Here is a 13,467-nt window from a genome sequence, read left to right as displayed (position 1 = left end):
TCAAGGGTTACCCCTAAGAACTTGGTTGATTTTTTTCCAATAATGGGCATACCATCAATAATAATGTTATTAGGCATTATCGGTTGCAAATGTGAAGTATTGAAGTTTATGAAACACGTTTTATCTATATTTAGTGATAATTTATTGCATTTAAACCATGTAGAAATTTTTGCAAGCTCAGAATTAAGTATATCCACTAGTGTGTTTAAACAGTTGTGAGAGTAGAAGACACTGGTATCGTCCGCGAATAATACATAGGTGAGAAGGGTTGAGGAATTTATAATATCGTTAATATATATAAGAAAAAGTAGAGGTCCTAAAATGGATCCCTGTGGTACACCGCAAGTAATATATGACTTAAACGAGGTACTTGAATGAAATGCTACGTATTGCTGACGTTGGGATAAATAATCTCGGAACCAGGAAAAAACTATTCCTCTTATGCCATAATTATGTAGCTTTTTTAATAAAATTCCATGGTCTATTGTATCAAAGGCCTTGCTCAGGTCCATAAAAACTCCTATCACGTGCTGTTTGTTCGCAATAGAATCGATAATTTTGTCACAAGTTTGAATGATTGCAAAATCTGTAGAAAAACCTTTTCGAAAACCAAATTGGTTAGGATTTAAAATGTGGTTATCAACTAGAAACTTATACAAACGTTCATGTGCAATCTTTTCAAGGATTTTGGAAATGACGGGCAATAATGAAATTGGACGATAATTCTTTATGGTGACATTTACTCCAAAACCAGTGGCCTGTAAAATATTTCCTGGTTACCATTGTGTGTCTTCTTCTGTCTAAATGGGATGTTTGTGTGTGAAAGTTTCAAAATCATTCAGAATTTGAGGAACATTACCTTGAAAAGGTGATGTTAGGGGGCCTGATAACATGATTGTATCATATCATAACCCATGCATATATATTTGCATGGATGCAAGGTACATGCGTGTTGGGAGGGAGGTGTTTTTATTACAGCTCCATAGGTGTGGTATACGTGTCTGTCTTTAGAGATCTAAAGAGCAGTCTTGCAGGACCAATTGGACTTGGTTTGATCATGGTTTGATGGACTGCCTCTGAAATTAAGGTTCAGTATGAAAGGGGCTGATGTGACCTTTGTTTTCACATTACCAGTGCAGTAGTGAAATGAGATCATCAAGCCTGGAAATGTCACCATGTCATGAATTTAGTGTTATTAACCAGTCATTAATGAGACTTGTATGATAAAGGAAGACATACAATGTGATAAAAAAAACACCATAATGACAATATTGTAGCTTACATATCTTAAAATGCAATACCGGAAGGTGAGAAAGATGCTGATCATATGCTAGGTTCTGATAGTTTGAGATTTTGTGTTTCTTTTCATATTTTGAGGGAATTGAGGTTAAATTCTCACTTTCTCTTCATTTCTGCAATATACTCTGCAAATCACGTTTCTTGTGTGTCCTGTCCGCTCCACTTCACATGATGTATCACAAATTAGGCGGCAACATCCATACTGCAAATTATTAGACCGTAGATCTAGTTTGCCATTCAACATCCAGGCAAAGAATGATGTGCCAGACATAATGGATCTTTGTCCCACCCAACCCCCCCCCCCCCCTTTACACGTCGTCATCCATCCTGATGCTAATCTTCCATCAAACGCAGCTTGGTCTAGCAACAGATGGAGCGGCTTCAAATCTAGAGGTGATGCGGGACGGAATGCATTTGCCACATCTCAAGAGGGATGGATTGTGGGGGTGGGAGGGGGTGGGGGAGGGGGTGAAGAACTTTCCTGTGAAACATTTTTCTGTGTTACAGTAAAAAGAGGTCAGAGAGCATAACATTCAAAACCTTGTAGCCTCAATTCCCCCTTCCCCTGCGGAGTGAACATTTTCTACTTTCTGCTGGGATCTAGCAGTGATTGAGGATTATCGCCGGGTGTTTCTGATTAGGTGCACTAGAACTCTACACAAGTAAAAGCATTTGGTGGGTTGGGGCATTTTTTAGTGCATGACAAAAAATGGTATGTGGGATTATTTGGTTATTGGCATATTAAACCTTTTTTTTCTAAATCTAAAGTTAATAATTTCTTGCAATCCCTTGTCTCTGACATGATATCTCCATGTGAGCATTTGCTTTGAAGTATTCACTGATTTTTCTGAGAATTGTTCTTTTTTTAAAGTTTTTTTTTTCCCCATACAATGATCATCTTTGCTTTACCATGTATGCTGTTCATGCTTGTTGATTATAATTTCACAGCACCTTGACTCTGCTCCTTACTGTACCCTTAAGGATTAAGTGTCAGGTGTACTTGCCTTGGCACACCTGTGCATAGACACGTAGGCAGGGGTATGAGATAGCGGCTATCAAAACACTTGCTAAAGATACTTTCACTTCAATGATATGGGCGCTGTAACAATGTTATTGGGTACTGTTTCCTATCCACCATAAAGTCAATGAGCTGTTGACCTTATTTGTGATAGGTTTAGATGAAGCCAACTCACAGGGTTTGATGAATTTGATATCCAGTTTTTCAAGAGAATCTAAGTGGGCCTAATTGTGAATAAGTGGCTATGTACTTCAACCACCTCTGTGGCATTTTTGGCAGTTGACAAATATCAGGGATTTCTTTCATCTTTGTATCTTCTACTTCATTTCTTCCTTATCCTCCTTCTTCTCCTTTTGGTTCCATTTCTTCAATTCTGAAGATTATTGTTGCATTTATATTAAAGTAAAAATGAAATGTGTTCTACTTTGAAAACATACAGCGATAACGGATGATATATATTTCTTCTGTCCTTCCTTTTTCTTTTTTTTCTACTTTCATATGTTTATTCCCATCACGTTGTTAAAATTGAAATGTCTTTCATCCTTTTTATTGCTTGAATTAATACATCTTTGACCAGGCTTAGAGGTGTTGTACTGGTATGAATGCATCAAATGGCCTTGACCTTTAGCTTGGAAATAAGCAATGCCTTTACATCATTAAAGTGTTAAAGTATGATCCTGCAATCACATGTGTCATATCATTACATGGAGGAATGCTTTGAAATAGTTGTTGAAGAATTTCTCATTGAATATGCCTCATTGTTATGTAACTGATATTGTGATTTTCTTTTGGCTGAATAAATGATGATGATTATGATAATGATAACAATGATAATGATGATGACGATGATAATAATAATAACAATAATGATATAATGATATCATCATCGTCATCATCATAATAGTAATTATAATCATTATTGTTATTATTGTCATCATTATTATTGTTATAATTATACGACCATGGCATTAAAAGCCAGAATTTGATTTCTTTATTCATTGAACTGAAAAGAAGACGTACGAGAAGCCTTTAATCTTTTGTTTGGTGATAGTAACGACACATCAAATGCATATGACATTACTCAGTGGAGTATATTTAGATAAACCATGTTGTTCTTTTGCTTTCTATCTCAGCCCTATGAACGTGGCCGCCACATGAAGAGAATCCATCACCTTGCTAACGTCAACACAGCTCTCAAGTTCCTCCAGGACAGAAAGGTGAGAGGTCACGCTGACTTCACAGCATGTTGGTCTTCTGCCCATCCCATCCCCTCCCCCGTCTCAGTCCGACTTGTTCCAGACAAGTATATACTGTAAAATTGGAAATTTGTGTGCATTTGCTGAAAATAAAGGTGTATGAAAGTATCTGCTCGTAATGATCTTGATCTCTTTGATTTTACAGGATTAAAGATACACAAAATTCATTTTACTTGACTGTGCATGAAAAATTACTCTCATGAAAATGTCCCCTTTCATTGTATATATTGGACCGTCTACCCTGTGCTATTCAAATTCGTGAAATTCTTATTGCAACTGATTGACAAATTGCCCTACATTGACATATTCATAAGCACTGAATTGATCAGTGTTTTGGTAGTAGCCGTGACAAAAATGGGCATGCATACTCGAGCAGGATGCAAACCTACGATCTCCTGATCTCTGCTAGACCACTGAGCTTCTGCCCAACAGCCAGTGCTGGTTCTAATCCATGACTGATGACATGTAATGGACCACTATTTCTTTAGCTTTAGAATTTTGCTTTCTTATTCTCTCATTGACGTACAGATCAAACTAGTCAACATAAATGCTGGCGACATCGTCGATGGACGACCTCCCATCTGCCTCGGTCTCATCTGGACAATTATTCTCTACTTCCAGGTGCATTTTTGACAAAATTTTAGTTGAAGAATGCCATTTTTTATACCCCCGCCAAACGAAGTTTGAAGGGGGTATATAGGAATCAGCGGACGGTCGGGCGGTCGGTCGGGCGGTCGGTCCGTTGCAAATCTTGCGTCGCGAACTACTTCCTCAGTTTTCAACCGATTCCCATAAAACTTGGCACAGATGTGTGCCTTGGGTTGTAGATGTGCAAGACGTATTTTTTGACAGTACCCAAAAGTACGTTGCCATGGTAACGGCATATTATGGGCAAAAATGGGTACAAATCTTGTGTCGCGAACTCCTCCCACAGTTTTTGATCAATTTTTATGAAATTAGGTACAGATGTTCATCTGAATATGTTAATGTGCAAGACACATATTTCCGCAGTGGCAAAAAGTGCGTTGCCATGGTAATGGCATGTTATTGGTAAAATATAGGGCAAAATGCTTCATGGCAAAACTGCTTCATCAGTGTTCTTCCAATTCTCATGGAATTCATATTGAATGTTTGTCTTAGGATACAGGTCAGCATGACATATTTCTTGACAGTGACAAAAAGTAGTTTGCCATGGTAACAGCTCACATATTATGAGCCAAAATGATGGAAAATTTTTTGTTGCAAACTACTTCCTCAGTTTTTGCCCAATTTCCATGAAACTTGGTACAGATGTGTGCCTTTGGTTGTAGATGTGCAAGACGCATTTTTCGACAGTACCCGAAAGTACATTGCCATGGTAACGGCATATTAATGACAGAAGATCAAGGAAAGATCTTGCGGATTTAACTACTTCCTCAGTTTTTTGACCAAAGCTTATGAAATGTTGTTTTGACCAAAGCTTATGAAATGTTGTTTGGCGGGGGTATAACCAGTCGCTGTAGCGACATTTCTAGTTTTCATTAGATTATTGACTATCAACAATTTTCTTGACACATAGTCTGTCCTGTTTCACTTCTTAACATTCAGAGTTTAATTTCGATGGTGATTATGAACACATATTAGTGCAATATTTAAACAGATATAGCTCAATTTGTAAAGGAATTAATTTCAGCATACATTGCTATCTGCAATAATGGATGACTATTTGATTTCAAGGAATGAAATATGACATTTCATTTCATTTCATTCTTGTAAACTCCTCTTTTCCATATAGAGTTACAAAATAAGATTATATTGCTTTACTTGTTTATTTATCTAAAAACCAAAGTTGATATCATCATAATATTGTATCCATGTTTTGTTGAAACTTATGTGATTCAAAGTTCCTTAAAATGTTATGTACTCATGTAAGTGTTATGTATATTGCTTTGTATTACTTTATATGGAAATAAAATCATTTGAATTTGAATTTGCAGTGAGGAAAATAATAATATAAAGATGACATATGTCACTGTTTTCAGCAGTGCTGTTAGTGTTGCTTAATTTTTGTAGTAATGCCCAGACACAAAATGGATGTCTCTTTGTAGCTACATGTTTCAGGAAGAATATCCACTAAAAGGTGATTTATATTATAATCTTTACATATTTTTGTGTGTCATATGAAATGTTACTCCCCATCAGATTGAGGCCAATACTTCCTTACTGGATGCCTTGGCCGAGTATGACAGCAACACCAGTAGCGTCAGCAGCTCGGCGGCCACCAGCCCAAGTTCTTCCAGGCGGGGGTCGGACACTGCCTCCCTGGACCCCCCACCGTTCAAGAAGGCCTCCAAGGCCGTGTCCAAACTGAAGGAGAAGGTCACGGCCAAGAAGGCTCTCCTCAATTGGGCCAAGAAGGCGTCCAAAGCATTGTGAGTGATTTTGTGAAGAACTGTTTGAATTTTTATATTGTAGAGGAATATGTGTATAAAACCATCTTGGCCAAGAGAGCATCCAAATATTGTGAGTGCTGGTGGAGATTTGTTTGAATTTCATTTTGTATTGTTAGATACGTTCAGTACCAACTGGCCCAAGAAAGTATTCAGAAGGGATAATAAATCTCAATTTTCAAGGAAGTATATAAATTTGTGTTATAATTTGGTACTTATTTGTTGCCTCAACTAATTTGCATATTATCTTTCAAAAGTGAATTGAATCTATCCATAGTATTTATTACTGTGGGAAAAAGGTATCATAGGCATCCATGGAAGGCCCTTCTCATTAACTCAATGCACACTATCATTCTACCGTATTGTATAGGTGTCATACTATATTTCAATTCATGAGAAAGTTGCTGTATCAAAGAGGCAAGGGATTTAATTGTGTAGCCCCCTATATGGCAACTATTGAGTAATGATAAAAACTCCAGCAATTAAATGAAAAGTGCCAACATGAACTCATTACTTCCTCATTCAGCTTGGACAGCCAAAACTTTGACACACATTTGTCAGACAATTGTCATAAACAGATGAAAAGTAATAGATATCAGAGGGGCTGTAGAAGCAAGAATCCCTACCTTTACTGATCTTCTGCCATTATATCGAGTTTTGCCTACTTTTCTCTTCCTCAAACTTACATCAACTAATTGTTATCTATCGGGAGGGTCATATCCATTGAATTTATTTTGAATTGCCCACGACTACTTGATTGTTACAAGGGAAAGATTTCGATGGCCCAGCCATTTGCTTGTGTTCCATGGCCTTGCATCAGACCAGTGGGGTACTGAGTAAACATGCAGCTGTGTGTTGGTTGCTATTCCTTGGAGTGACTATGAACAAACGCCCCGCCTTGGGATCACACAGCATGCGTGATGCTTGCTGTTTGCCCTCGTGTGCGAGTAGACAATTCTTTGTATGCGAGAATGAGAGAAGAAAAGATCATTCGGAATGTTACAGCTCACTCTAACTACCTAAAAACGTGGGCAAGAATGAAGAAGTTTGCACTAACCTCTGCACACAGCTCCATGGCATCACAAAATAAGTTTCTGGTCTCAATAATAAATAATCGCAGCACTAAAAAAAGAAACTAAAAAAACTAAAAAGGAGGCCTTCATGTTTTTAAAAGCACTTGAAAGTTGGATGTGGATCTCTGCATGCATCAATGTTGTCTCTGAAGAGTTAAATCTACCTTTGCACCCCTTTTTGTTTTTTAAAAGCAGATCATTTTGAAAAGAGAAAAAAAATGTCCTAAATTATGTTTTTATTGTAATGTGGCCCATATATGTCATTGTCCATTGTAGTAGATCATACTAATCCAATTAACTTGAATTTTTTTCTTTCCACTTTGCTGAAAAACTGTGTACTGAATATACAAACACCAAAAAAAAAAAAGACTGATAAACATATGAATGTATAATCTACAAGTGTATTTTTTTTAGTGTGTTCTTTTGTAAAAAAAAAAAAAAAAAAAAAAAACCCTCAGTAAATCTGTTGCCAATACAATGTGTTTTGATTATTCAATGATTTTCTTGACTACAGTTAACTTGCTTGTGAGTGTCATTAAGCCTTCTTTCTTTGGATTGTATTAGAAATAAAAACAAAACTTTGCCATCTATTTTTCTGGTAATTTCCTCATCTGCAAATAAGTTTTAATTCTGAATTAGTGCTAGCCCTTTTTAAAGGCCCTCACACCATTGTTGGACAATTGCAAACCAAGTGAGTTGAAGCTAAAGCAGTGATCGAATATGACTGCCTTTTTGAGATCTGAGAATGTGATAGTTATTAATTATCTAGGGTTTTCCGAAATGATTCAGTTCTTCAACCAATCAAATTGCTTAGATTCATGCACCACCTATCAGAGCATGAAATGTATTCAATGATTATGGTCGCGATTTTTGCTACCAAACGCTGGAGGCAAAATTCTGCAATACCAAGGTGTAAATGACTAATTACCAATGGGCCTACAAAAGGCCAATTTGCTGGAGTTTGCCTGTCATTCATACTTCACAACCCAGTGCTCACTTCTTTTGCAACTATCACAACAAGAGGGTCTTTGACAAAGCCTAAGGTAGTGCATGAAGTCATGCATGGTTTCATCGTGTGTCACTGATGGTGTTTTAATGGTCTTGAATGCCACTGTATTTCCTTTTTTCTTTCTCTGACTTGAAATAATGGCACCTTGCAGCTCGTTCATGGAGAGGTAATGATGAGTGCATGAGCTTTTTAACACACAAACAAAATTTAGTAAACCCGTGCCTTCCCAGGTGTGCCCACATATTGACAGACCAAAGTTTACATACATGTGCAAACTGAGCATTGTATACATGACACATAATATCATGATGTATATGCTTGATGTGTGAAATTGATTGTGAGTTCTAGCAAAACTTTATATCATGCCTGTGTCAAAATTGCTTGCCAAAACCAAACAAGAGAAGTGATTTTAGGCTTGCTTCATGTACATGTGTAGTTTTAGCTCTGCATTTGCATTTCAAGATTTGAAGTAGGTCTTGATTCATCTTTGCAGTGCACTGGAGTCATCCCACAAGGCTGACACCCATGAGTCATACAGCCCGCGAGTTTGACAGATATAACACAGGGTTTAATGTGTCGGCCTCGTGGGCCTTGTTTGCTTAGTGTCAAACTCATGGGCTGTATGACTTTGTGGGTGTATGGTCTCGTGAAGTGCACCTCTGAAACTTAGTGAGGAAATAATATTTGTAATGCTTTAGAAACGCAATGTATTGTCATTATTTTGATTCTTGTAATCGTCGATCATTACTGTTATGATGATAGTCTTTGTTAATGCAACTTACTGACAGGAGGATGATTATCATTTCAAACTAATCTACTATACCTTCATTTAATTTCATTTAATTTCATTCATGTCATTAAAATAATGTTTGTGGCAAAATACGCAATCATGCAGTGAATCAGCTCATGCGTACACTGTTGTCACCACAAAAAGCATTAGCTTGTAATTTGCGTAATGGGTTATATGGATGATACATTTCTTTGGTATACCCTTGCAACAAGTGGTATCGCAAACTGATTGTGTATAAAAATGATAGGCATGTGTGAGATTATGACATGTAGAATATCTGTTAAGAAATGACAACCAAAAACTAGTGATTATTTACTGTCTTAAAGGTCATATATCATCCTTTGGTAAATGTCACAATATATAGCATGGTTGAAAAATAATGCTTCTCATCTTTGTGTATGAAATCTTCTGGCATTTTGCCTCAGAGTTTTCAAAAAAGAAATGAAAAACTAACCCCATGTCATTTGAGCATATGCTCCCCATTTCTACCAAGGTAAACAGTTGGAATTTGGGGGGGGGGGGGGGGGGTCCGAAGAAATTCACTGGAAATCTATAGTATATATTCTCTCTCCATCATATAGAATTTCCAGTTTTATCATTCTGAGGAAAGCTCTTGATTACTTACCTCTACAATATACCAGCTTATGAAAGGAGTATAATTATCGGGGTTGCAAAAGGACACACAAACTCTACTATGAAGAACTTCATCATTGCAATACCCTCTGTCAGCTTAATTGTTATGAAGCCCTGCTGTCATTTTAATTCCCATCAAAATAGAAGAATGAGGCAATATGCTCATCAAAATCAATTGAAAGAAATAAACAGCGCTTTAACTCTTAATATGCATGTGTAGGTTAAGTCACATATGCATGTAGGCCTAAATTCTTGCTACATAATTCAAAACAAAAGTGTGCTAACACAAGTTTCATTCCCACTACTAACAGCATGTACATTTGAATGACTTGGTTGCATTTTTAAAATAGCAGATATTTTTGACACATCTTCATGTACATATCGTACAACCCTCCCCCCCCCAAAAAAAAAAAAATAATAAAAATAAAAATAAAAATAAAATAATAAAAATAAATATATATATAAAATAAATAAAAATAAAAAAATAAAATAAAATAGATAACAAACAAACCAGAAAAAACCCCACAAATTCCCCCTAATGCATATGTATGTAAAAGGTGGTTATTTAGCAAGGATAACTCCCACTTTGATGTCTTCCTGTTTTGTAGATTTGGAATGATTTGCCATCAGTTTATGCATGCAATCCAGAAATATCCATTCTATAGTTGTGACTGTGGCCTGACTCTACTACCAAATCCAGATAAATATCTTTTGTCCTCATCCTTACTATTCTGATGATAATTTTGATTATGTGTGATATTGCTGATGATTATGTAGTTGTATCACTATCATCATCATTACTAGTACAGTGTGATCGTAATAAAAAAAGACAATATTTGCAACATCATTAATGCCATTTTAATTTCAGTTCTGACTGTTATTCCTCTGAATAAATACACTCATTTTTAATAGTGCTATCATTGTCTTGGTTATGATAATTCTCAAGACTGTCATAGTGGAAAGAATATTCGTATTTAATGAGAATTATCATGCATTCATTAAAGTGTTGTTCATACAGCAAAATAACTGCCCTTACCATCCCCCTCCCCCACCACCCCCAGCCAGTAATCTAAGGAGACAGAATGTTAAATTTGCAAGTCATTGTTTCCTTACTGCTGCAAGCTGATTTACTGATATGCATGGAATACAATATTCATGAGGCAAAAAAACAAAAATGAAAACCCAACATAACCACAAATCGTTAAAATTGTCACTTTTGAGGTGAAGGTAGGCCAGATTTGATTAGTTTATTCTGAAAACTGCATTGCAGATCTGTGCCTGGAGGACCTACTGTTGAGGTGAAGGACTTTGGACCGAGCTGGCGTGACGGCAACGCCTTCAGCATGCTCATCCACAACATCCGGCGGGATCTGGTTGACATGCAGGCCCTCAGCGGATACACCAATGTGGAGAGGCTCGATCAGGCTTTCACCGTTGCCGAGCAACAGCTGGGTATCGCCCGTCTCCTTGACCCCAAAGGTATACCAACATCTTAATAACAACTACCTACCTACTCTAGGGTGGAGATGATTATATTGGTGGTAGTGGTTGTGGTGATGATGATGATGTTAAAGACAATTGTAATCGTGATTTAGGATGAGGATGGTAGTGATGTCATTGTTGCCGAGCAACAGCTGGGTATCACCAGGCTCCTTGACCCTAAAGGTATACCAACATCTTAGCAACAACTACCTACCTACTCTGGGGAGGTGATGATTATGTTGGTGTTGGCGGTGGTGATGATGATGACGATATGATGTTGATGATGATGATGACGATATGATGTTGATGGTGATGATGATGATGATGATGATGACGATGATGATGATGATGTTGGTGTTGGCGGTGGTGATGATGATGACGATGATGATGATGATAATGTTGGTGGTGATGATGATGATGATGGTGGTGGTGATGATGACGATGATGATGGTGGTGATGATGATGATGATGATGATGGTAGTAGTGATTGATGATGAAGATAGTAGTGATGATGATAGTGATGGTAATGAGTAGGAGGAAGAGAAACATGAGGAAGACAAAGAGAGTAATAATGTTGACAATGATGATGATGATGATGAAGATGATAGTGAAGATTACGAAGAGGAGAAGGAAGGGAGAGTAAAAGGAGGAAGAATAGTAGGGGAAAGGTTGAGATGGTTATGATGACCATAATTGTAAGGACTCAGAAGATGAGGAGAAAGAGATGGAGGTAGAGGAAGAAGAAAACAAAAGAAGAGAGAGGAGGAGGAAAACTTAGATTATCAGGGTGATGAAATAAAGGAAGACAGAGATTGTGGTACACTGTATTACTAGAGGTTAGGACTTTCATAGCCTTATTCATCTATGGTGGTCTCAGTCAGCAGTACTGGTTATTGCTACTGTCAAGAAGCCAAACATATAACACAAGACTTTTCTCTCAAAAAAACAAGGGTTGGTTAGGATGTCTTTTCACATTGGTTGTTTATGTGTGTGTGTGCATGTGTTTGTGTGTAGCAACAGCATACTTACCTTTGTGTAGTTCTCTGATTTATACTCTGGCATTTGTGGCTGTCGGTACGTTTGTGATCAGTCATCTCATAATTGATTGAACACTAGCTTCATATTTCATATATTTGCTCCTTCTTTTTTCTCCTCGAAGATGTCGATGTTGACAAACCAGATGAGAAGTCTATCATGACATATGTCTCCCAGTTCTTCACTTCCTATCCAGATGCAGGATCGCCTGCAAAGGTAAAAGCTTCTTCTAACTAACCATCCACTTTTGCTTCTCTGATAAGAGTTGTTTGATATAGGAAACCATACCATGACCGATATGACTTAGACATTTCATGGAATATTTAGCAGCGCCTATCCACTTTCTTTGTACTGCATGATATCGCTATCTTAGTGGTAGTATATATCCGGTTTTAGTGATCAAAAGTGTCTAGTTTCTGTGTTTCTCTGCACTCGACAGTGTTGCCATTTTTAATCGTGACAAAGATGAATGCCTTGACAGGGATGAGCATTATAATTGCATAATTATGCCTTCAGAATGGGAAACTTAAGAACATTATTGATCGCTTGCTGTAGTAGTCCTGGTAGGGTTATGTGACACTGAATACAGCATTTCCTCATTCATTGTACATCTGTCCCTTGATATGCCTGAGTGAACATACTGTTGGCTGTTTGCCATCCACAGCTAGAACGCAAGGATATGCAGAAATAATTGCAAATTTCTAAGAATGTGTCATATTTGATGAAGACTGGTGTAAACTTCCTTGATTTACTTTCCCTCAGTGTGTGTATGTGTGTATTTGTCTGCAAGTATTCACTTTATCCACAAGAATGATTGGTATTTTTTGCATGTAAATGACTTATGTGTAGGCCTACTTCCTTAATTTGTGAATCAAGACAGTTTTATATCTTCCACATACACAGAATCTAGTTTTTTTCTTGTAAGAAGGAATAAGAATATTAATTGTTTATGATTATGTGCCATGGCACTTTACTAGCATAACTTACTCAAGCCTTTTCAGCAGCATTTTGTGATCCATCTTCACTAAACTTTTCCTAGTTGTTATCTTTAATAGCAAGCCCACTCAAGGATAACGGCCTCCCTCCTTTGAAGAGGGAGGCCATGGTGACACAAGAGGGATTAAAGGGATTAAGTAATCTCTATTCAATTGACAATTAGCGGGATTAGGTAATCTCTATTCAATTGACAATTAGTTTCAAGGCATCTGTGCTAATTGACGAAGAAAGCACTCCAGGTTGCATGCTAATTAGCAAACAAAGTATTGAATTTTAATTCAATTTAATTTACTTTACAACAAAATGCAATAGCTATCACTGGACAAAACAATACTCAAATCATCAAAATATGATTCGTGACATAGAGTCTTATTACATCGTACAAGAATAGAATCAATAATGCTTTAGCAGTTAAATGACACAAGGTTATCAAAAAAATGTTATATG

At 37.0% G+C, this 13,467-nt stretch overlaps 1 protein-coding gene across 1 annotated transcript in view; it reads left to right on the top strand.

The window, feature by feature from the left end:
- The window catches only part of LOC139739448 (nesprin-1-like), a 104,835-nt gene that overhangs the window by 57,257 nt on the left and 34,111 nt on the right, over positions 1-13,467 (top strand). Inside the window, exons 5-9 of the mRNA XM_071650061.1 lie at positions 3,451-3,534; positions 4,102-4,194; positions 5,755-5,984; positions 10,778-10,986; positions 12,149-12,240. Of these exons, the coding sequence (XP_071506162.1) occupies positions 3,451-3,534; positions 4,102-4,194; positions 5,755-5,984; positions 10,778-10,986; positions 12,149-12,240 (708 nt within the window). The remainder of the gene's footprint in view (positions 1-3,450; positions 3,535-4,101; positions 4,195-5,754; positions 5,985-10,777; positions 10,987-12,148; positions 12,241-13,467) is intronic.

Source organism: Diadema antillarum, unplaced genomic scaffold (genome assembly GCF_040938485.1).
Source record: "Diadema antillarum isolate AM-2024a unplaced genomic scaffold, OU_Dant_1.0 scf00000029, whole genome shotgun sequence".
NCBI lineage: Eukaryota > Metazoa > Echinodermata > Echinoidea > Diadematoida > Diadematidae > Diadema > Diadema antillarum.
Note: the sequence above shows the minus strand (reverse complement) of the source record. Positions and strands in the feature narration are given on the sequence as shown.